General features: G+C 40.5%; 1 protein-coding gene across 1 annotated transcript in view; it reads right to left on the reverse strand.

Moving 5' to 3' along the window:
- The window catches only part of CYP7B1 (cytochrome P450 family 7 subfamily B member 1), a 123,466-nt gene extending 98,702 nt beyond the window's left edge, over positions 1–24,764 (reverse strand). Inside the window, exon 1 of the mRNA XM_084508462.1 lies at positions 24,583–24,764. Within this exon, the coding sequence (XP_084364588.1) occupies positions 24,583–24,680 (98 nt within the window). The 5' untranslated portion in view covers positions 24,681–24,764. The remainder of the gene's footprint in view (positions 1–24,582) is intronic.
- Between the last annotated feature and the right edge of the window lie 416 nt (positions 24,765–25,180).

A 25,180-nucleotide genomic window follows, 5' to 3' on the forward strand; every position in this document is an offset into this window, starting at 1 on the left:
ACTGACTTGGGGGGCTGCAGGGCTGCTTCTCACTCCTCCTTCTCCCAGCTGCTGTTGTGCAGCAGTTTTTTCTCCTTTCTTAAATCTGCCCTCCCAGAGGTGTAAACAACATCACTTACTAGCTCGGTTCTGGCCAGCAGCAGGTCCCTCTGAAGCCAGCTGAAACTGGCCCTTATCTGACATGGGGCAGCTTCTGGATGCTTCTGCAGTCCCCTGCTAACCAAAACCTTGCCATGTAAATCCAATACACAACCACACTTCCAAATGCCACTTTTCATTCAGGCCCACTTAATAAATTTATTCCAATAATCAGTTTATAACAATCAGACTACACACTACCTTTTAAACCATGCTTTATATAACTGAGGTCTCTCTGGTGCGCTATTCAAGAATTCCTACAAGGCACTTTTTAAATACAAACAAATAGATCAGATCCCTAATAGTATTTGATAGGAGGGGAAGTGATAATGACTAGGAACTCAAAATCTGTCAACAATAGCTACAGAATGAAAATGCTGCCATATACACTTAAACTTTTAATGAGAGCCTAAAAAAAACATCAGCTCAGGAATGCCAGACCTGATGCTATTGAGGTTATCAGCTAAAAACACAGACATTGTAAGGAAATACACTAAGCAGGAATAGAGTCCAGTGCCATGGAGCTGATCCTGGTAACTTAACTAGCACAATTTTTAGGTCCCAACTCATAGACGGAGTTTTTTTACTTATCCTTAATATGTTTCCTATGACAAAGATAGAAGTGAACAAAGAACTAAAATGGCACAGCTAAGGCACTTGCAACATTCAAGTTTGTTATTGCAATGCATATTGCTAACACCCTGCAAAGGCCACTTTTCTTGCAGCATTGCCCCTACAGCTTTTAATGCCTCTCTTCTAGTTGCTTTGTAACATCCTTGTGTTATTTCCAAAAGAAGCACCCCAGTTTGTCCAGTGCAGGCTTCTCAACCACTACTCACTCTGCCAATTACAAAACACGCCAGGATTTTTTGGTGTTTCGTGCAAACAGACTGAAACAAGAAAAAAGCTCGAAATAAAGTACAAAAAAAACAGCATTAACACCACAGATTAATGAAAACTCTGACGGAAATCATAATACTTATTACTGTCATTTTTTTTCTTGAGGTAGAGAGTGAGAGAGAGCACACACAGTCTTTTCCCCATCATGCACAGATAGCTGTCTGCACTAAATATGAACATCCTCTGACCAAGCATTATATTCCGTCTTCTCCACAAGTGGAAAAGAGAGATGGAGAAATGCCATTCCTCATGGCATAGATCCAACATCAGAGCTGCTATCAGCAATATCTATTGAAAGGAAGAAGGTGAATAATTTTTTTTTTTTTTTTTTTTGCTATGAAAAGAACATGCTACTTTGCCATGAATTCCTTTGTTAAAATTTCTTTCCTTTCAACCTGATTAACAAACAAAATACTCTAAGCATGTATTTTAGAATTTGCATAAAGAGGAGACCTCTTGGACATACTTCATCATTTCAAAATATACAGTTTACTCCTATGAAAATGTATCAAAGCCACAAATGCTTTGGTCAAGAAGTTTCACCCCTCTTGAATTGACTGATGATATCATATGTTCTAGGAATATTTTTATCATCTGGCATGTTGCTCGGCACCATATGGCACAGCACACTGACAAGAGAGAAAGGACTAGTTTTAAATATTATATATATAGGTAGATAAAAATAAATGTTACACTTCTATAGAAGTACAAAGACACTATTGCACATTTCTGTAATTTGTATTACAGTATGGGATCATTGTGGAAGGTATGTTTTTTGTCTTCATGCTAGAAAACAGAAGCAAAAACTACGAAAGTAAAGTGTAGAATAGTTTCAAAAAAAATAAATGCAACCCCTCAAAGAGAGCTTGAACTGAATACAACACTTATTTTCTCACTTAGTAATGCTTCTTTTTCCAAGACTTGTAATTATTGTAATAATGACATATTAACCCTTTCTCTTGGAATTAATTCCTTGCAGTTATTTCAGATATATAGACATATTCCACAGTCACTTATAATTTTTATATAGAGTAATAGCTCCATTTCTTTCTGTACCAGAGGGGATGAAGGCTGCTGTTTTTTTCCAAGAAAACTTTTTAAAGGGAAGCTTATGTAATTTGGCATTAATATACAAATATATCGTCTCTGTTTTCCATCATTATTTAAGGTAAAATGACATTATTAATTACACGAATACTGTACTGAATATTTGTATATACCTATGTAGAGGTCATAACTGTTTTCTATTTGGCAAAGGAAATGTGATTTTGATTTTGAGGTGAGCTCGCTAACTAGGAAGAAGGAATATTTAGCCCAGGAAAGCCTTCAACATTTTATTGGAAATCTTATTATTTTTTTTCTCCTCTGAAACCTTCTTGATAGTTCTTGGTGAAACCTCAAATACAGCAAGATCTACATGAGCTCTTATTTCCTGACATGATGATAAACCAGAACGTGAAAACGAGTCTAGGGAAACAGAAAGTTTAAATATATTCTATATGAATACAAAAGCAACAAAACCTGCATGACCCCTCTTAGTCATCTGCTACTGCACTTTTTCCCTTCATAATTCACCATTTTATGAACAGGATACTAAACTGAGCACAAATCTTCCGAAGCCCTCGACAACATCTTCCTGTCCATTCTCTATGCCTTCACCACACAAACATTTGTCTGTTTTGTGGCTTTTTCCAATGTAATTTCAGATAACCCCAAGCCTGTAGGAAGTCTGACCCTAAAAACCGAAGCGTCCACTTTTCTCCTACCTGCAGGTCCTCTTCCTTCTCACAGGTTGAGACACAGAAGTCTACTTCACCTCCATGAGATGCTTGTGCATATGACACAGTATTTTTCAACTTTGCTACTGTTCAAATCCTTATTAACCTGTCCATGGCCAAAAGTAATTGGTACTAGCCCACTTCATAGGCTACACTGCTCTCTCCTCCTGCTTGTCCTGGCACTGGCTTTTTCCTCACCCTTCCTTATGGTCTCACCACTCTTGGTGGCAAAACATCAACCAGTTCCGGAGCTCAGGAATAGTCTTTCACTCCCCTCTGCAGCAAATCTCTACATCATTTAAGATCTGAAATTGCCAAGTATGCTTCTGCTTATGGTATTATTCACATTGCAGTGTATCTGGCATTAGTACAGTACAAAGGCAGCAGGGAAAAATAAGCTGTTAGTGATCTGAGTATTCTCACATTACAGTTTAAAGTTCATGAGAACTTGAAATAGATGGTTAAATGACACATCAAAATAAAGCAGGATCTGTAGTAAAACTCATTTGAATGAACTGCTGACGCACTTACTCCAGCTGTTTCAGATGAATGAGGCTGCAGGGTAGTGCAAACTAAAGGTATGTGGTGCTCAGAACAGGTTCTGGCAATCAGCCGGGCAGATGTCGAATTATCGGAGATCTCCTGAAGGTTGTGTCTGTGCTTGCTTTGTGCTCGGCACGGCTCCCCAAGCCTCAGCTCTTTGTGCTGCATTCTGCTTCAGAAGCATGGAGGGGTGAGTGCTTATGGTTTGCAGACCCCATGTTCCAACAAAGCTATACGACTTCTCAGTGTCTCTGTCTTTTCATAACCATAGCTACAATTCTGTACTTGAGGAGTTTGGGGAAAAAGGGGTAATAAGAAGAAAATTGTACTTCATTAATAAAGCTCTTCTCATACTTTAGGGATACACTCATCTTGTTGCATCTATTCAGTATGTGAAATAACATTATTTTGCGATGAGGGGCTTGTCTTTGGGTTTCAGGCAGACAGCCACACAACAGCACTAGAGTTTCCAGCCTTCATGAGCACTGGAGATACCCTGCTGAAGACAGAGTAACTATGCTGAACTCTGGAACACATAGGTGAAATAAAGCTGAAAGCTGAAAAATTAGCAATTATAAACGGGGAGGAAAAAATTACAAAGATAAAATGTGAAATAGATTTAAAACTCTTCAAGAAAACTGATGTGGTCTTGAAGCTGAAGTATCAAAGCTTGGAAAACTATGCAACTTGGGTCAGTAAAGAACCCAAGGCAACATTAACTAATAAAAACTAAGAACAGAAAGGGATAACCTATGGACACAATAGAAAATACACAGTCTTGCTGTAAAGATGGTATTTCCTACCCTTTACTTCTAACAGCTATTCTATTTTTCATTTGAGAGTATTCTGTAACAAACTCTCTCGTCCCATGAATTTGTAGGCATTTTTTTTTATTGCAAATGCATAAGGACAATTTGAGCCCTCACAAGGAAAAATTCAACACATGGTAATGTGGTTGGTAGGACTCAGGATAATGGCAAAGAACAAGTGTATGAGAAATAGTGGAAAATATGAAAAGAAGGAAAACAGTGAACTTGTAAGAAAGCATATTAGCTTCTAAATACAGATATTAGTAATACATGTAAGTCTTGGCGGGGGGGGGGGGGGGGGCTTGAAGTCCAGCTGTTAGACATCGATATGACTTTAGCTCAGAAGTCTCTTACAAAGGCAAGAGGCAAAGGGTTATTACAGCAAGACGACTGCCAGGTCTGTAAAGTAGAAAAGGTGTTTTCTTCCTGTTGTTCATTGTACAAATTCACCTTATCGTTTTTTTGTGTTTGAAATAAAGTCTCTTTAAGGCAATGCTTTTAAGAGGAAACTACACACTTACAAGTAGTGTGTAGGGCAGGGCCCTTGCACTTTGTCTTCCCTCTTATGCAAGTGTTGGCATGCCACGAGCACTCTTTTCGCTGCTAACCTTCTGGCAAGTCCTGGCACAGCCCAGAGAACCTGTCCAAGAGACATTATGGATGAGGCCACCATGCTTAGTACATAAGGTTTAGCTGTGTGGTAGCAAATGATAATCTGGAGCAGTCTCTACACACACTACGTACTTCCAAGGCAACACAGCCCGGGCTCTCTTTCTTGCAGACGCAACGTGGGATCCTCACAGCAGCAGCTGCAGCAGTATCCTGGGCAGCCAAAGAGGCAGCGTCTGGGACTGATTAGGAGAGGAAATGTTTTCCAGTCCAGCAATAACAAAACAAGACTCCTGAACAGAATTAACTACCTTGCAGTTTGATGAAAAAGCTTGTAAAAACTCAGTTAAGTCTTAAGTGTTAAAATTGAGCCTTAACACATAGCAGGAACACATACCAACCACCAAAGACTAGGAAACAATAAACCCAGGTTACAAACATGGTATTTTAAAGGATGAGGAACAAAAAGAGCTGGCTCCCAGGAAAGACAGCATCCTGGTTTGGAACATGTGTGTTCAAAGACACATTGGTGTGAGCACCACTTTGCGAAATGCTAAAGCTCACCTCAAACAGCAGGACAGTGAATGTGCCCTCACACACCCTTGGATTTATAATGATTTGTCCTGAGACCCTCTCCCAGCTGCTGAGCCCACCATTTGTTCAGTTCCCTCACTGTGACTAGTAAATTCCACTAACTTTCAAGTCTTTGCTCCCTATCACCTTTTAACCATCTCCAAGAACCTTCCAGGCCTAGGCATTTTCATGTGTAGTTAAAACACTGAAGTCTCTGACTTATTAAAGGAATAAAAGATTCTGTATCTAGCAATCACATCTCATCAGGCTTAGGAGGCTTGAAAATCTGGCCTCTAAGGATTATCTTTTCCATATGGGGCATGTAAAAATAAAAATTGGACATCTCTACTGACTGCCTGTTCTTAAATACTTTTATGTAAGTATTAACACCCAGAAATAATACCCAGAATCAAACCTCACCTCCATTACTAGCTTACTTGTAAAGCTATCAATATAATTTTACTATCAATGGGCAATTTTATTCATCTTTGCTTTTTTCAACCTTGGGAAGGCCTCAGTCTAGTAAAGTTTTCAAGGCAGTTAGTGAGTGAAAAGCCTGTTCTCTAATTTTTATAACTTACTTTAGCACAGTTAAGTAATGCTGGCATGCAAACAGCTATATCTTCTAACAGTTTCTGAAATGGTGGGTGAAGGCTAATGAATTGCAGAGTTACATAGAAAAATAAAACTAGATTTACTTATTTCAGTATTATGGGTGCTCAAACTTCAGCTTTGGCTCAGACAAGAAACTTTTGTGCATTCAACATAGACAAATGTCAGTAATACCCAAACTAAATGGGCAGAACCTAGCCTATCAGAAAACCCAGTCCCTTGGGAGGTGGAGTCCCAGCAGCTTCCAGCAGCAACTAGAGACTGTAGACAGTCAGGATTGCAATGACAACATCAGGATTTCTTCTGTCAAAGTCCTTGGTAATAATTCATTTTAACATATAATGGGAAATCCAACAGGCTCAATGAACTTTATTTATAAACACTATTAAAAAATAAATGATGAAAACTATAATACAATTTTTCAGTGGATCTAAGCACTTGTTCTAGTGAGTGGAAAACCCAGACATTCACTGAAGTGAAGGACAGATGCATGATAGCTAAAACTCCACAGAATAATCTGAAAATCTATGGGTATATATTAGCAAGAGAATAAACACTCCCCTCCAACTTCTGACAAAACTGAAAACATGGAAACAAAGATGTTAGTTAAACAACCCCCTTCTGGAAGAATGCTAATTAACTTTTATAGGTTACATTTTCTTGATATACCGAAATCAAAATGACACAGCCATTTGTTTTCCCTGGCAAAGTCATGCACATCACTGATTATTCAGGTTTTGAAAACTGTGTATAATACATACTACCACCTACACAACAGCACAACGCTGACATTTCAGCACAGAACATGTTGAAGCAGTATTTCTGTACTGGAAAAAAGAACAACTAACAAAGACGTTTCCTAGAAGGTATCCATCGAAGAGAAGAGAATAATGTATAAAACATGTGCCTTTTCTTGAGAGCCTGAGGTTACAGATGCCTTTTACACCACATCATGTTCCCAACATAACAAATCTGGCAGAAGTGCCAGGTTGAAAAAAGGGAAAGCAATTTCATTTTGATTTTGTGGAAGAAAAAAGGCTTACCAACATTTTGCAGTATTTTTCACATGGCAGAGTACATTTAGGGGAATTATAAAAAAAAAGTTTCTTGAATGCCTTTGTTTCATATTCTTTCTTACTTTAAAAATGTATTAATTATGGCAGTCACCACTTTAAACAAGCCAAGACGAAATGACTGTATTCTTTATACTACATCAACTACCTTCAGTTACTCCTGCTTATGGAGGGCCTTTACTTTTCATATATGAGACAGTCCAAGTGATCTTACCCAATGAGGTCTACTCAGACAGCTCTATAATTACTCAGAAAAAAAAAAAAAAAAAAAAAAAATCACAAAGAGTTTCCTTATTTACTAAGAGCAAGGGAGGTGTTTCTTCCTCTACAGGAAACAGACACACTGGTCATCACTCAAATCCCTGCTGTACGTGGGTGACTTGAATGAAGTCAGTGAAGTTCATTAGTCCAGAACTGGTGCAAAGGACATGAAAAGCAGGCAGTACCCTCACAGCACTCCTGGCACTAGCACAAGGGTGGAGGACCAGCTATACTTACAAGGGAGTGGTGCGTGCCAACTGATCTCACACACAAAGCAGGAAAACAAGGTAGATGCCTCTGCACAGGAATCCCAAGTCCAGACTAACTCCTCACTGAACTCCTGACTTGCAATAAGAGGTTAAAATTTCTGGTAAAGCTGTATGGCTCTCGCTGGAGCTTAAGTTTTCCGTGAACTTTAGCTGTGAACACTCAGCATTTATATTTCAGTGAGACCTTGTCTAAATAACAGTGATTTGAGCCCAATGTGGCCACATCACTGCAAGCACACAGAGAAAACAACCTACTGGTATAGAGCTCCAGCGTGCTCAACCACAGATTACAGGGTTTAGAGGTACCAATACAGCATACATATAACAACATACTGCCAATACTGCCATAGCTACAGCAGCCCAGACACACTGGGGCTTCAAATCACAAATTTAAAGAAAGACAAAGACTGATTGCAATTTGATTCCACTAACACTTTTTTATTAAGAGAAAAAATAGGAAAAGGAAAAGAAGCAACCTCAGAAGAAGATTGGACATGAATTCAGTAAGAAGTGTACTTTCAACACATCAGTATGAAAAAAACCAGACTTTAAAGAGTTGGGTTTTGCTTCCAGCTTCAGCTTCCAGGTTCAGCCAAAGATCTCTAGGTACCTGAATTGATGACAAATGGTAATTGACACTAAAGGAAACAGCAACCAATATAAATCAGTCTAAAGAAAAACAGACATCCTTTTCTTTTAAAAGCTAGGGAGGCTGTAGGCTGCTGACAAGACCTAAGATATTATTTAAAAGATACATATCAAGAAACTTTCATCAAATTAGCTAAGTTTAAATTTTGACATCAAACAGTACACACAGTGAAGTGAATATAAAGTTAACTTGAAAATAAGTGCCTAAAATAGTATCTTCAGTAGAATTAAAGGAAAATTACTTAGCTACGAGCATCCATAACCACTGAACAACTGAGGTTGGAAGGGGCCTTTGGAGGACACCTGCTCTGACCCCCAAAATGCATCACTTGTCGTTAATTTGTATGGTAAGATTGTAGTAATATAACGATTTATTATTGTTATGGTAAGATTTGAATCTGGTAGTAATCAAAAGATTCTTGAGGTTTCTACTCTACCTTTCTCTTCTCATGAAGAGAAAAAAAGCCATCTTTGTTTTTAAAAGTTTTATCAGTTATTATGCCCAAATTTAAACTACCTCCCTTACATTTTTACTTTTCCATCATATACAGGCAATTATCTTCCAATTTGGTTATACCCCTCATTAATTTAGAAAAACTGCCTATCCAAAGAATGAATGATTTTAAAGTTGAAGTAGAAGCTAGCAATTCAGAACTGACCCCAGGATTAGGAAAAATGATACTCTGGATGCTACAGAAAATAACAGAGAAGAAGGACTTAGTCTCTTCGTGATCATAACTGAATAAATATGATAGTTGATGAGGCAAATGCCCTAAAACAATTAATTAAATAAATGAGCTCAGTATGGCTACATCTGAGGGGTGGGACAAGGATTGCTTCCTAGGTACTTGGTCCTGTCATACTCAGTATATGGTGGGATTTCCTCTAGCCTCCCTTCCTTCTCCCCTCATATCTGGCTTCTGTAGGAAGGAACTCACACACATTTCACAACAGAAAAAGACCATTATTTTTACTAAACATGATACTTTTTTAATTTTTTTTTCATACTAGAAGGAACTATCTTGTACAAAAGCAGCAGGAATAAAATCTTGAAATTTCATTGATAACAAACCGCAGTCAGGTCTCTGCAGCTGAAGGCTACCAAGAAAGCTTTATAAGTAACAACTTTCTCAGAAACTTGGGATGGATTTTGTTAAAGTATTATTACCTCAGCTTCCAGACACACAAAATAAACAAACAAAAATATTAATAATGTTACAAAATCTCTGAGGCTCAAAATTGACTCCATCAATTTTAGTGACTATGTGATGAGTTTTATCACCCCAACTGCAGAAAATTCACGTACTATGTGGTCCACTGCCAGAAGACAGACATCCTTGACTGTGTTCTGGATCTTACTGCTTACTAATGAAAAAAGGCTCTGAAGGCTTAAGCTCTTCAGCACTGAAACAGAATACTGTTGCTTTGTATAGATCAATAGAATTATGAAAGGAGATTAAGATTCAGATTGCTTTTAAAACATTAGTATCCCATTGGATAACATTGTATTGGACTTTTCAGCAGATACGGTTAAGCAGAAGCTTGCCAGTTTATGGAAAGAAAAATAAATGGATGGGTTTTGCAGTTGCAAGCGCAAAAGACGAGCATGCAAACTCCAGCTAGCCACACACAACTGCTGGCATTACAGACCCAGCAAGATTTACGAGAGACAAATAGCTCGAGTGTTAGGAATGTGATGAAAAGTTCGCCTCATAATCAGAGCCACGTGGCCAGTCTGGATTCATGGCATCCACACAATTCAAATACATGTAGTATTTTATATGAAAATAAAACTAGAATCAGTCCAAGCCTTTGGAACAGCCAGCCATCACGGACATTCACATGGAAGTGGAAGTTCTATTTTTAAATAACCTCAGTTACCAACCAAAAAGTGGTATCATTATCCACAGACTTTTGAGAAACTAAATTTGCATTCCAGATTCTGAAATTTAAACCCTTCAGGAACTGATGAATAAAGGCTTTTTTACTGTATCAAAATTGAGCTTTGATATTCTATTTAGAGCATAAAATTCATACCATTTTTTTCCCTGTGAACACTAAGGTGACAAAATACTATCATATATTCTATATTGTACTATCAAACCAGAAATTCCCATTTGTCTTAGTAAGAATGTGCTAATCTGCCAAAAAAAACAAGCAAACAAACAAAAAAACAACAACAACAACAACAACAACAACAACAAAACACAAACCTTGAGCTTCTGCTCAACTTAGCAGCACAAATCCCACTAAAATCAGAAGCTATTCAAAGGCTTAAAATCAAGCCCTTGCTTCAGCAATTGACTGAATCACATCTTAAGGGAATTCTTAAGAAACCCAACTAAACTTGCAAGCATTATCCCTAACATCTTAGAGATGGTGAAGATGAGCTCCAGCAGAAGCAAAGAGCTTGTGCATGGTCAGGCTGCAAGTCGTTAGCATCAAGCTTTACAATCCTTCTCTATAGTGTGGCCTGCCCTACTCATCAGTAAATACCACATGAGTAAACATGTCTAGAGCAGACCCACTGAAGTGGTTCCTCAAATAGCGTCAGCTACCACAGCAATCCCTCCGCCTCCAGGTATTACTGCAACTGGCCCAGGGTTTCTGCAAGCCCAGCTGGGTTGGTAAGAAATGGGAGATAAGGGATGAATCACACTCCTTTCTAATACAACCAGGCTGGCAAAACTTGGTGCTTAAAATGGAACTGAGAAATTCAGTGTCTGGCTCTTCCAAAAGGATCCATGTCTATTTTCTTCTTGCAAAACAAAAATGCAAACCTTGTGTTACAAAATCCAAAGCCCTTTCTTGATGGAAACAGGATCGCAGATGAGACCTCTGTTCCCTTTTCAACAGCTAAAAGCATTAGGATCTGCTGTGATTTTGAACAGGCAGATTTTTGCAAAATTACTTCAGTTGATACTGATGTGCTGTGAAGCACAAAAATGGTAGATTTACAAGCATAACCTACAGAAGAGATTACTTCATTTGGCTACATGATAAAGCTGTGGTTATTGTAGAAACTGAATGATGTAAACCCAAATCTAAGTTAAAATCCTGGACTTGCCAAAATTAACAGAAATCCTCAAATGTCTCAAGTAAAGACGAAAAGTCATGTTGAACACTGTCTACAATAACATAAAGTCTTATAACATTTTCACTTGTTAACTGCTTTAACATGTCATAAAATGAAATTAACAAAATTATAGACCTAAAGGTTAGAAAATGTCATGTATAGTAGATACTTCATCGGGTGGAAGATAAGCGCAGGAAAAAAGAAAAACAAACAAAACAAACAAAACAAAACAAAACAAAAAAAAAAAAAAGAAGAAATAAATTGAACTAAACAAAGAAAATGCTAGATTGAATGACAGAAAAGCTGCCATAAAAATGAAGGAAGACTTAAACACACTAATTTTTACTCTGTCTGAAACTGTTTAAAATCGGTTTGATCAGCCAGTCAAGAAGATTAGGCTGGTGTCATGGCGATGACAGAATTATATAAATGAAGTGAACAGTGACTGCTCTAATCCCTTCCCTGGATGAAAGAAGGAGTCCTACAGAAGACAGGTCTTCTAGAAAAGGCAAGAAGTTTTCAAGCTACTCTTGACGAAGTCAAAGCTAAGAAGGGACTACAGCATAGCTTCAAGGAAAAGTTTCAAGCTAGACAAAAAAATATATATATGTGTGTATCTTTATTTAGTATAAATGTTAAGAAATTCATAAATATATATAATTAAAAATTCAGTATCTCAATAAACTCCATCAGGATGGAACATCAATTTCTTCAAAAGATGGAGCACAGGTCTCTCTGGGACTCAGTGAGGCAGTCCAATCCAGGTATGTTCATGTAACAGCTGCCATCTCATGCTTGGGGATCGAAATTCATTCAATCCTATTTTCTTAGAACATTCATAAAACCTAATACCATCCTCTTGCTGAAAATATCAGTATGGTCCTGGGTGAATGCTTAGGTTGCTAAGTATGTTGAGCAAGGCTTGGGGAAGAAGACAGATACCAATGGATAACTGGGGAGCTAGGACAAAATGTTGAAGTCTCTTCCTCTTAGATCTGCAGAAGCTGCAGGCTCCCGGTAATGAGCTGAGCTACAGGGAAGTGATGACGCAAGGATGAAGTAGGATGGAGAGAGTGGCCACAGACATACAACAGGACAGGAAGCAAGTTGAAACTTCACTTCCTGCTTTTCCTTCTCTCTACTTCTGACTGGAGATGCATCATGGCCCTGCTTGTGGGTTTCATCTGGTCAACTGAGAAATAAATCCTAGACAAGAAGCTCAGAGGGCAAATAAAGGGCAATTAGAGGCAGTGGACACTAAGGAATACAGCTATGTTGAGGATCCAGGTGGAATTGCCAGGTGACTTACCAACAAAAGTGCTTAATTTTTTTATTGTCATTTTGTCTACGGAAAATCCCCTTACAGGTTCCAGTGTGATAAATGCAATTAGCAAAACCCACTCAAATGAAACAAAGAAGGGTCTCATTAGCCTAGCTTACCCCCTGAGCTGAGCAATGGGAATTGATGAGGACAGTTCCTATTCACTGAAGTGCATTTTGTGAACAGTAAAAAGGAAAAACTGAGAAATCAGGGAAAAAAATCAACCTAATACCTAGTGGCAAAAGGGATGATATAAAATACAAAGCTTGCTGAAGAAGCACGAAGTGATAAATACAGACATCATCCTTTCCTGACATAAATCCAGCATTACCCACAAGCCAACCTCTGCTGTCAGGTTACAGTGATTATCAGCTGAATTGCAGTAGGGCCCAAGGACCTCATTTATATTACAGAATCCAACTGTACTGGTTGCTTTCTATATACAAAGATGTTTTGAGAAATTTAGCATGCAAAGTCATGTTTATTGTGGCTGCCCTGACCAGTCCAACCTTAGGAAATGCAATAGATGGCCATTTTCTGCACGGGCTTGCAGTACAACTCGTACTTCAGCAGAAAATTAACTGGTCTGACCCTTCGACAGTCCTGAGAAATGAACTGACTGCCAGGAACAGGACAGACTTTCCTTGTTGCCTTTAAGGTGAAAAAATCCATATTTGCTACAAATAGTAAAAAGAAGTATTCAGCAGGGCTGAATCTCTAGCTATATCTGGTTGGAGTGGCTGGGCCTAAATAGGATACCAGAGGTACACGTGGTTAACAGTGGCAAGAGCAGGGATTTTCTCATCCAGAACCTTTGTTCCTGTCTCCTGAGAAAAGCTCTGGGAGATGGCCTTGTCCTGCACAGGTGGGAATCTCAGGGAAGCCTTTACTTCAAAGTCACCATCATCATAGTGCTTGTGGGGACTTCCATCTTCCTGCTATCTCTAACATTACAGTCCTGCTCTGAAAACAGAGCCAGTTGTGAAGTCTTTAATTCAATTACTACTGAAGGACCTGTACCTCTACAGGATTTTCTTAATATTGCCAATTCTCGGAAAATATACAGCTATAAGCATACTTTTTTTTTTTTTTTTTCACTTGGTCTGATGATAGAAACAATCAGACATTTCAAATCAGCACATTATATTTATGCTGAAAACAGTTAAAGCATGAAAAATCTTCTGGGGCTTTTACTTTGATAAAATGAACCTTACTGGTACAGTTTGAGTTGCATTATCCCTCACATTTCTATTGTATACAGTGCACTGTATACAGTGCATTTCAGTCTCTGGAAATGTTAAAATAGATTTTGAAGGTATGATATTCCACATATTCTTGGCTCCTAAACGATAGTCTCAGAGGCATCATTAATAACAAAATACACTGAAACAGTGCACAAAACAAACAAAATTTTTAATGCTTAAGCAAATAAATGAAGCATTAGTTCATCTGGTCCCGTCTGAACTGTTTTTTATAGCCCCAGTTAAGAAAACTGACCGTTCTTCTCCCTTTCTCCAAAACAAACAAGCAAGCGCTCAACGCAGAAACCACAGAGCAGCAGCAGGCAGTGTGGGTGCCTTGGTTCATACACATGTTTTGTGGGGTGAGGAGAAAGAATAGCCAGAAATCTTTAATAAGCTGATAATGTGTTGGAGTAGCTTGCCAGCACCTTTAAACAAGAATCACAGTAAAATACCGAATAACTATTTGCAACAACAGTATACAGTACTTTGAACAGGAGATGGCCTTATTAGTTTTGGGTGCCATCTTAGGCTATCTTTCATCATTTTAATTTAAATCCTTTCAGCCTTTTAAGGGACACACCATCCCCTCACGAGACTGAGTTCACCCACTTTTCTTCAAGCAAAGACAGATTAACCAGCAAAGCAAACTACAGGTTGAGCACTGGCCTGTTGACCGCTCAGAGGTCTTTCAGGAGGATATCTCCGCCTGATATGCAGGACATCTTTCCACGGTTCAGTTTAGCTGTTGCAAGAGACATGGCAGTGGCCTAGGTTATGTAGGGAATGATGCTGGATGGATCCTAATAACTGCGTTTTACTTGAAGTCTCTTTCTGAGGGCAAAACACGAAAGTATGTCCTGCTTCTCCAAGTGAGATCACAAACCCAAACTTTTGTTTGAGCCGAACAGATTCTCAGCATTGTCAGCTTTAAATTCTCAGCAGGGGAGAGACATTCACAGCTTTATTTTGAAGTCTTCATAACAACAGGTTTTTAAGGCTCTAAATGTATTATGTCTGATGTGGTTCTATCCAAGGAAGTCCACAGGTTAAGAAATCATCCTCTCATACGGTGGCAACATCAAGTGGGATCTAGCAGCATTTTCACTACACTGGATACAAGAAACTAAACAGCTTACAGGAAAAAAAAAAAATTGACTCATTCACATATGCAAGATTTCTTTTCTTGAAGCTTAATTACCATTTTTTCTATCTTGAAGCAGCAATGCCAGAAATTCAGCTGTCTGTTCAACCACAACCCAGACATTGTGGAAGCAGCTGTTTCCCAAGCCACTGAGCACTGACACAGGCAAGCTCTCCAGTCCTGCTGTGAACAACTCTGTGTCGCTCCTTAGTAGTGACAGATAATTTAACCTGGCTTCAAAGAATATTTTGTGCAAGCTGCTAGGAAACAAAATCCAAATCTCCCTCACCCAGTCCTCAGAAGGAGCCCCCGTTCTGAACCCTCCTTGCTGCACCTCAGGGCCTGTAAATTGATCCCCACCAGTCACACACTCCACTGGCAACTGTTACTGAAAAGCCCCAACATCTCCCCATGCAATCGTTTTTCCTCCCTGTTTTACCCAAATATCAGTTCTGCAGGTTCATCATATTTTACAGTTGGTTCTTGGATGACTCCTGAACTGAGAGACACTTTCACTTCTTGTACAGCTAACACAGCTGCTCCTTTTTAAAAGGGGAATGCATACAAGGATTGGAGTGCAGGGCCTGGCAGCGTGCCTCACCCTCCTCAGCTGTACGGCTTGGAAATTTGCTATTTAAGCAAATGCTTATCATGCTGAAAACTAACCTAGATATTTGGAAATATTTACAAAAATTGAAAAAATCCCATCAAAAACAAAACAAAAAAACACACACATGAAGTTTTCAAAAGGGATAACTAAGAAACACATAGTCCACTGGAGACATTTTACAGATAGTAGTACCTACCAAAACAAAAGAAAACCTTCCAGGCACTTTGCTTGTCTTAATAAAAGTATAAGTCTGAGATAAGTAAGTATCACAGATCAATTCCGGAACAACTGTAGGAAAAAAATTATATCTTGTCATCAGCTCCACTGCTTGAGCTAGCTTCAGAGAAGCTTCCCAAATGCGAATCCCAAAGCTTCTAATTCTGAAAAACCAGCTGGAGAGAATTAGCATGGCTACGATCTACCATACAGTGAAGATGAGCTATTGTAACCTAAGAAACCATGCCAACACTGTAGAAAAAAAAAAAAAGCAGTACTTTCCAGCTACTGAAGCAATGACCAAATGCTACTGTAGCATCAGCTGAGCAGACCAGCAATGGAAGTGGCACAAAATCCCTTGGATGAGATACAAGAGGTTGCCCTTCCTTTGGTAAGCACCTTTCTTTGGTTAACCAGAATAAATAGATATGAGAAAACTGAAAATACTAGCATTTTCCTTGGGGCCCAGTTACAAAGTTAAACACCATCTCATTAAAGTCTTCAGAGAGTACAGTGTTACACCATGACAAAGAGGCAAAACCACCCCTCTTCTGGCACTCACGCAAAGGAAAAAAAAAAAAAAAAAAAAGTACAAAAAGACTGAAATACTGACTTCTCAGGAACTTCATTTTAATCACAAGTTCCCTGTAATTTCTGTCTCCTTTGCTTCAACAGCAATAGTTTCTCATGTTAAGGAATATGCAGACTTTTTTTTTTTTTTAAGCTAATTAATTGCAGAGCTAATAATTGCAGAATTTCTGCATTCTCACACAAAATTGAAATGAGAGCATTTTTCTTAAGCACTTCATTACTTTAAAAAGTGATCAAAATATGGCAATTTTCTATGATCATTTTTTTTTCTATGTATCATTCAAAAATGTCCCCATTTTGTTCAGTCTTGCTAGGTAAGTGATGCAAGAATTTGTAATGACCACTCAGGAAGTATCTGGGGACAGGCCTTTTGAGAAGCAAAGAGATGGGATGAGGAAAGAGCAGGCCGTTAATGAGTTTGCTGGTTTTCTGGGGAGCCACAGGAAACTAGATAGGCAACCACACTCAGCAGTGCTCCCCTCTGTCTTAGCCATCAGTAGCAGATTGACTTGTTCTTCTTAGAACTACATGGGTGCAGAGGGAAGCTGTCACCAAGGAACATAAATAGTTACAATAAGCATGCATTCACTCCCTGGCAGGCCCCTGGGATGCCATGGACCAGGAAGGAGATGCTTTTTCAGCCTCCTGCTATGGCCATGACCCTGCAGAGTGCAGCACTGCAATCCAGGATTTCACCACAGGGCCAGGAAGGGACATTTGTGTTACTGACAGGACACTCTTCTAACAGCCCATTTTAACTTTATTGTGCTCATCTGTTCTTCCTTCACCTGTCTGTGAAGGGATAGAGCAGGCCACCCTGCCAGGACCCCACGCAATATTCCCCCAGATCAACAGAGACACGTCCATTGCATTCAGCGAGAACCTCCAACTGCCAGGACTGTAGTATGAGAGAGAATATTCTTTCAGCACATTAGAATATTGCTTAGGAAACTACAAGATTAAATCACTAGAAGCACAACCATAGGGTTTTTTTGCTGATTTGAATTACGAATAGAAAGTACGAGCAGTTAAGAGGAAACAAGATATGTTCTATACGAGAGCCAAGATTTTTTTTCCTGACATGTGCCAAACAAGGAGAAGAAACAGAAGAATCTGGCACCATTAAAAACAGTTTGTGGAGAAAGGAACTGAATATCTACAGCCAAGCTCCATGTGGTTTGTAAAGAGGAAACTTTTGTTTTATGGGACTCTCAGTCAGCCAAAATTCTCCCAGACGGCGTGCAAATGGATATTAGCCTAAAATCCTACACGCATCTTGTAGAAGAATCAGTAAATGGTGGGGAAAGAAAAGGAACACTACTAAAGTTTTAAATCGGAATTCAAAATCTGCCTCATGGTTTAAAAAGTTAGTTTACCAGACAGCTATAATGTCATATATGGTAAGTTTGTTGGAAGGGAAACACAGTAAGTTAAAGCATGAAACTGTAAGTCGGGAAAATGAGTTCCAACCCTGGCTTCACTACCAAGTAGCTCTATAAAACTTGGATAAAAGAGAAAAAGGCTGCCAACTTAAATGTGAGATTTTCTTTAACTTCATATAGTATATTAACATTGCACTTATGCTGTTTCTTTTAGCTTCTATATTTCCCCCACTCCCTGGCATTACTACACACCAAGTTAAGTGACTAGATAGAGCACTGAGAACAGCTAAATTACTTGACCAAAACAAACCCTACCTAGTTTCTTAATCAAAGTACTGACTGGAGTAAAAAGAAAAAAGAAAAATTAATATGGGACGGTAATTCTCATAACTGAGCAAAACACTAAAGCAGCTGAAATGATCCAACAGCTTAGCTGAATATTGTGACAGAATGTGGCATTTTTGGCTTGAAGCAGTAACTAGAAGTTGTATTTCAGCATATAGGAGAACAGAAATGGGCAGGCAACAGCTCTTCGATACATGTTGAGTGCTTATACCCTGGAAGAATGTTTTTCATCAAGAGATTCTTCTCTGGCAACCATCGGAGTCCCGTGTCAAGCATTTGGCTACGTTATCCGTAAATCAAGAGGAAAGCACATTGACCTCCAGCTTACAGCTGGGGAACTAAGGCAGCTCCAGCAGGCAAGACTTCAAGCTCTGGAAGCATCCAAGTCCCTGCAGCCCACTGAAGGCACTTCTCACTGGGGCAGGTAGAGGCCCAGGTAGCTCTGTGGGTCTGGGCTCCAGCCTGTCCTGCAGTAGCCAGAGAATGGGGCTTTCTAGGTGATATTACCAGGGATTATAACACATAAAGTGGAAACTTACGCTATCATGCTTGAGGGAGAAGTAGTTAGTATCTCCTGTAAGAGGCCCTCGGCAACCTGCTCTGGGTGGCCCTGGTTGAGTAGGGGAGTTGGACCAGATGACCTCCAGAGGTCCCTGTCAACCTCAACCATTCAGTAACTCAGTGATATGAGGATTAAGATTTGCCCCTTTCTGTCTTCCTTTTAGCTAAGATTTGCGAACTAGTGTGTTTTCCTCCCCTAAATATAGTAGTGAGCCTGAATCAAATTTTTGAGGCAATCCATTCTGCACTCTGTATTTGCTTGGGTGCTCCTTGTATACCTTTAGGACTATCAGCTTGAAGGAGAAGCCCAAAGGTTATTTATTCAGTACTGTCTGTACGCTATGTGCATTTGTGTACAGTGCTCTAGATGGATGCTCCGTGCTTCATGTTGCACTGCAGTAATAAAAGAACTAAAAGCAACTTCTTTTAATTCTCGCACATTAATATTATTTTCTCCAAACAATAATGAACAGAAGAAAGCAAAACCAAGCACTCAAAATAAATAAATAAATAAATAAATAGAGAGAGACAGAGAAATAAAGATAGTAGGAAAAGATTACTGGCATTTTTCACAAACACTGGAAGGAAAAACCACTGTAAATGTAAAAAAAATAATAAAAAAAAAAATAAAAATTGTATTTTAAGGAGAAACCAGAAGCTAGCAGTTCTTATAACCACTGAAAATATTTCCACACCAGTCCCTTACAGGATGGCATCTACTGATGAGTTCTGGATGCTAATCAAAACCAGACCAGGTACAAACTAAAGCAAAGAACCCCCCGACAAAGTAGGTCAAGAAAACTGGGAGGGAAGGGAAACTGTTGCTAGGTGGCAGTGTACCTTAAGCAAAGAACACTGTAAATCATAGATTATTGAAAAGTTCATGATCTGCTAAAGGAGGTGTCATCTTCAGTGTCATCTTCAAAGCCCTGGTTGGGAACAGAACCCAAAATGTACACAATATACAGACAATGTTTCAGAAGGCTGAGAAGTAGCACTGAACAAAAATAAGAAAACCTGTCTTGAGACATGCTATTATGCACTGTCTACACTATAATGGCTCTCCAGGTCTATTACTGCTGCAAGAGAGCTCAAAAGCCAGTGAACTGAGCCTTGTACATCTTGAGAAGACTATGGTTTTGCTTACGTCATTTTATTCAGCCTTCACTAAACTCTTAACTGGAGACAAAAGCAGAGAAATAAGCTTGTACCGCAACTTGGCACAACAGTGAGGAGTAGACAGAAAACCTAAGTGTGCTGGTGAGAAATAAAGGTTTTTCAAGGTTATTTAAGAAACAGAACTCTTACTTTTCTGCCTTAAACAGTTTAACTCATCAGTTCTAATCTTTTCAAAATGGAAACAGGTAAAAAATGGTCAATAAAATTTAACAAATGGAGGTCGTAAAAGTGCATTCAGTCTGCATGACACCAACAAAGAGGATGGGGAAAAAGGCCAATCGTAGAAGGCCAAGGTAAGAAAGGAGAGGCTACATTTTTCTGGTATCCTTCTATCTGTCCTTCCTGATGTTCCCTCCAACAGAAAACTACCTTAACATATTGCCTAAATTAGCAGAAGTGGTAAAAAAGACAGGCTGATGACATCTTGTGAACTACAATTCGCTTGGTAAGAGAGCTGTTAGCAAGCTCACAGCTTGTCACAGAAAAGGATAAGATGTTCTTGAAGGCAAAGATAAAATCTATATTCTTTTCAACAATATCTATCTGGGTTCAAGAGAGCAATTTTTTGGAAAAAAAATTTAGGTGACTTACTGTATGGATTTGAGGTAATTTAGAAGATAGAATAAAAGAAATGAAAGGCACTTATCTGTAACAAGGCTTTAAATCCATGACTAAGACCATAACAAAATTATTTCTGAGAAATTTATCAAGTAATTCTTCTTATGTTAACTCCAATCTACTATACTTTTAAAGGTTTTTGTACGCCATATTCTGATGCATTAAAAACTGGTCAGAAGTAATATAATTGGAAAGCACGTGCCCTGTCTAATACAACATGGTGATTCCTGTATTGCTGTGTCTAATTCCTGTATTGCTGTGTCTGAACTGTTCATAATAATTAAAACACCAACCTTACTAACCTAAAGAGTTGCAGAGGGAATATATTTTACAAAACATTTCCTCAGGGTAGCTCACACGAGACGTGTTAACTTGCAAGCATAAGCCTCACACTACTATTTCCAGGTTGGATCTGTATCTTTTTTATCTGGAAAACCTTGGGATGCAAACCTCACAACTACAGGAACCAATTTCAAAGGATAAATGGGGGTGCAACAGTCTTTGTTCTGCTTTTCTCCACTGTCCCTTTCCCCAAACCTAACGTGGTTTTTGTGGTCAGCCTGAGCTTCTTCTTCCTCCTAGTAATTTGAGGCCTCTGTAATGCAACGAGGGAGTCACAGAGCATCACAGCCTTGTCCCCAAACTGTTGGTTTTCAGTCACGGACATGCAATAAACTCTAGCAGCCAAAAATAAGCATCAACTTGAGCAATAAAAAGTGGAATCCCTATATATGTCAGTAGGAGCCAACCCCTGTTGATCTCATGCACGCTTCCCTGACTTCTACAGCGTTACTGCTGTAAGACGAGCAGGAGTTGGCTTCACCTGCTGTTTCACCTCCCACTCCATGAGACGGTGCACAGCTAGTGGAAAAACAGTTTGAAAACAACAAAAAAAGCAACATAAAGCTGGAGCTTAGTCATTTTATGAAGACAAAAGAGAATAATCTGTAGGCTAGGAAGTCATCAGGTTTTGTCATAGCAGAAATACTTTGGTGGGGGGTACACAGAAAGGAGTCTCTCTCTGGAGAAAGCACATTCCCCAGCAAACAGCCGAAATACGCTTCTTTTCATTAACCAGTAAGAGGGAGATCTTTTTGTAGCGTGCAGAAGGCACTGAGCCTCATTTGACATTGAAGTTTAACTCAAAATAAAATTTTCTGTGATTAAGGAAACTTTTGTTCTACTTCTGTTTCTTCACCATCTGTGATATGAAACCTGGCAAAGACTCCAATTAGTTTCCTTTGTGTTATTACTGCCACTAGCACTCAAACAATAAACATTTATGCAAAAGGAAATTCCTCTGCCTTTCTTTGCTGTCTCTAAATGGTGGATGTAAATACTTTAATAAGAAAACCTGTACTGAACTCACCCTGAAATCTGGTAATGCCAGATTATGCCAACTGCACTACAGAAAAATGCAATAGCAGGTTAAGTCAATACAATACTTCTTCTGACAACATCTTCTGTACGGCAATGAGTGCTCACAGCCTGAGTAAATGAAGCAGAAACATCCTGTGCCAAGAAAGGAGAAATCCTGCAACATCTGCTTAAGGAACATCAGGGGCTGATTTGGGGAGTTTTCTTCATTGGGACATACAAACCCCTGTTCTGCTCCTGGAAGGACAGCTTTAAGAGCTACACAAGTGGTTCTATTTCTCCTGAATTGTGACAGACAGAGACATCGTCCAGTAAAACAAACTTAACCCAACACTTAAAGACAAGGTGACACTTAGCTGTGTATATTTACTTCCTTAACCTCTTCATTTATGTATACATCTATACACACATTTGACTACTGTAGCTATCCTAGCTGAAACCCATGCAATTGTTATAGTACAGATGTTAAATCTGATTATTCTGCTAAAGTTTATCTTGGCACCTTAAACACAAGACACAATCCAACATACAGTTTGTATGCTGGTACAAGCACACCAACATTAGGACAAGATATTCATCTTTATAAGAACAGGTGAAGTAGCACCATTTTTTTTTTCTAGTGTAGGCAAGCCCTGCAAAGCCAGAATTGTTCATCTTCTCTGTTCAAATGGGTTTGATCCATGTTCAATCAGGACTATAATCTATGACTTTGGCCCTTATTCATGCAGTAATTTGCCAAGTCTCCTTTCCATATGTCAACAGGTTTCCAATTGTTTTTTTGGATTCCCGAGTGGGAGGGCAGTAGCCCAGCCTGCTGCTGAATTTATTAGATTCAAATAGGAGAAAGGGAAAGAAAACTGCCACATGGAGGAAACATGAGGATAGAGAAGCAGGTGTGAGCCAGACAAGCAACAGGAGACCTTAAACTTGCACTAATCTGAGAAGCATTAACTAAAACTTATTCCCATTTTTAATATACTGCACGCTTTAGCATGGCTGCTCTTACTGCAGATCAGAAGCAGACAGGCTGCTGCCAAGCATCTCTCAAGACCATGCACAATTTCTTTTCTTTCCACATGCTTAAACAATAAATAAATAAATAAATAAAACCACCTTCCTGGAGCAGGATGGCACTTTTACATCAGCAGCTTATGCTGAGGCCTGTACTACACAGAGGTCAATGGGTTTTTCCATTTTTTATTTCCAGTTGCTTGCACACTGGTGGTTTGTATACTTGTTAGACAAACAGTTTGGGTTTTGGACAAATACTTTATTAATCAAACGACAGTTTGGTTTTCTGGGCAAAACAGCATGCCTTCTTGCTGAGGCCTCCCATATAATTTCGTTCTGGTGTGGAACAAATGTCCTAACAATTTTGCTATAGGCTCCACAGGGATGACTTCAAAAACTCTGCAGCCACAAGAGTGAAGAAAATATGAAAATAGGCTCCTCAACCCTTTTTGCCCACCATCTACATCTGCCTGAAAACTCCACAGTAAAGGCTCTGCCTACTTCCATTTCCAAAAATGCAACCTATTACAACCCAACTAGAATTTCTACTAATAACAGGCACAGTTTTATAATGCAGCTGAGTCAGTATACCAGCTTCTAACCCCAAAATTACACCTCTTGCAGATTGCCCTGACCACGTCTCACTCCTCCTCTGCTGACCTTGTTTAAGGACCGAAACTTAAAGAAAACTCAAAGTTGTTAAAAAAGATGAAGATTAAATAGCTTGTGTTGGTTTAACTTGCAGAATGAGGTCTCGGGGGCTAAGAGGAGCGGCAGGGAGGAATGACACGGCCCGCAGCAGCCGCCTATGTGGTCAGCTGGGCTGAGACACGGAGCTGCATCCTAAGCAAACCTACCAAGTAGCTTGTGTTACAAGATGACCCCACTCAGCCACTTGCATAGATGTCTTCTCTGCACACTTATGAGATGGATCGGTCCCTCTACCTCAAATTGTTTTAATAAGGGCTCCAAAGCAGATATCATGGACATAATCCATACCTGTTACATTCAGTGGCCTTCTGAGCCCAAAGCGAGAAATTCCACTCATTGCTACACACAGTCCCAAAGTTACACTTGTTGGTCTAAAAGCTGTCAGACTGACTTTGTGACTGCTTTTAAGGGATTAATAGAGCAATTTCTTTCTTGTACTTGCATGCCTACTACACCCATGCCTTCCAAAACTTTCAGTGATCAGAAAAAACAGCTGTATATAACCTAAGAATTCATTTGTGATGCATTCTATTACGGGATTAAAATAGAGAAGAATAGTGGTCCCTCCCCTTCTCCACTCCTCCTCCACCGAGCCTTTACACCCATTTACACCCCAGCTGCTGGAGATGCTGAGGAGCGTCAACCTGGGGAAAGCTCACAGCGTACAAGGAAAGGGGCACTGCACGGAAAGGGGCATTGTTCAGAAACAGGCAGGCCCGTTTCAAGCACTGCTTCGTCCCCCCCCCCCAAAAAAACAAAAAAACAAACATCTTTAGCCTGCTTAGGCTTAAACTTAAAGCCGAAGCCAGCCGCTACCAGCTCTCCGCCCCCCGCCCACCGAGCCGGGCGCCGCCAGCGCGGCGCACCTTGGACCCGGGTGCGGAGGTCGGGGAGCGCCGCGCACAGCCCCTCCGCCCGCCCCGCGCCTCCGCTCCCCGCGGGGGGCACGGCAGCGGCCGCCGGCCCCTCCGCCCCCTCCCCGGTACCTTTTCCTCCTGCAGAGCACGCAGACGGCCCAGAGGAGCAGGGCGGCGGCGGCGGCCGCCCCGCCGCAGGCGCCGAGCGGCAGCGCGTCGGGGCCCATCGCCTCCGCTGGGGCCGCGGAGGGAAAGTTTCGCCCGTCCTCCTGCTCCGTGCCGGAGCGGAGCGCGGCCGGCCGGCCCTCCCCGCCCACCAGCGAGCCCGGGGGGCCGGGTTTGGCTGCTCCGAGCTGAACTTGGCGAGCGGGGCCCGCGGCGAGCCGGCCGGCTCCTCCCCGGGGAGCGCCCCGCGGCGGGGGGGGGTCGCGCCCGCCCGCCCCCGGCCTCGGGGCTGCCGCCGGCACCGGGCAGCAGCCGGCACGGGGCGACCCCGGAGGGACCCCGGAGGGACCCCGGAGGGGGCTCGGGACCTCCCGAAGCCCGACCTCGGGTGTCTGTGGCGGGGGCTCAGCGCCCGCCGGGCCCCCTGGGCTCGCAGTGCTGGGCTGGTGCAGGGAGCGGGGCTGGTAGGTGTTTAACTTCTGCTTGTTTGGGGATAGAAACAACTGATCTGTGTGTAAAAGAACAAAACAACCCGCCTCGCAGGTTCGTGAAACCTAACCCG

Source organism: Aythya ferina (assembly GCF_964211825.1).
Source record: "Aythya ferina genome assembly, chromosome: 2".
Taxonomy (NCBI): domain Eukaryota; kingdom Metazoa; phylum Chordata; class Aves; order Anseriformes; family Anatidae; genus Aythya; species Aythya ferina.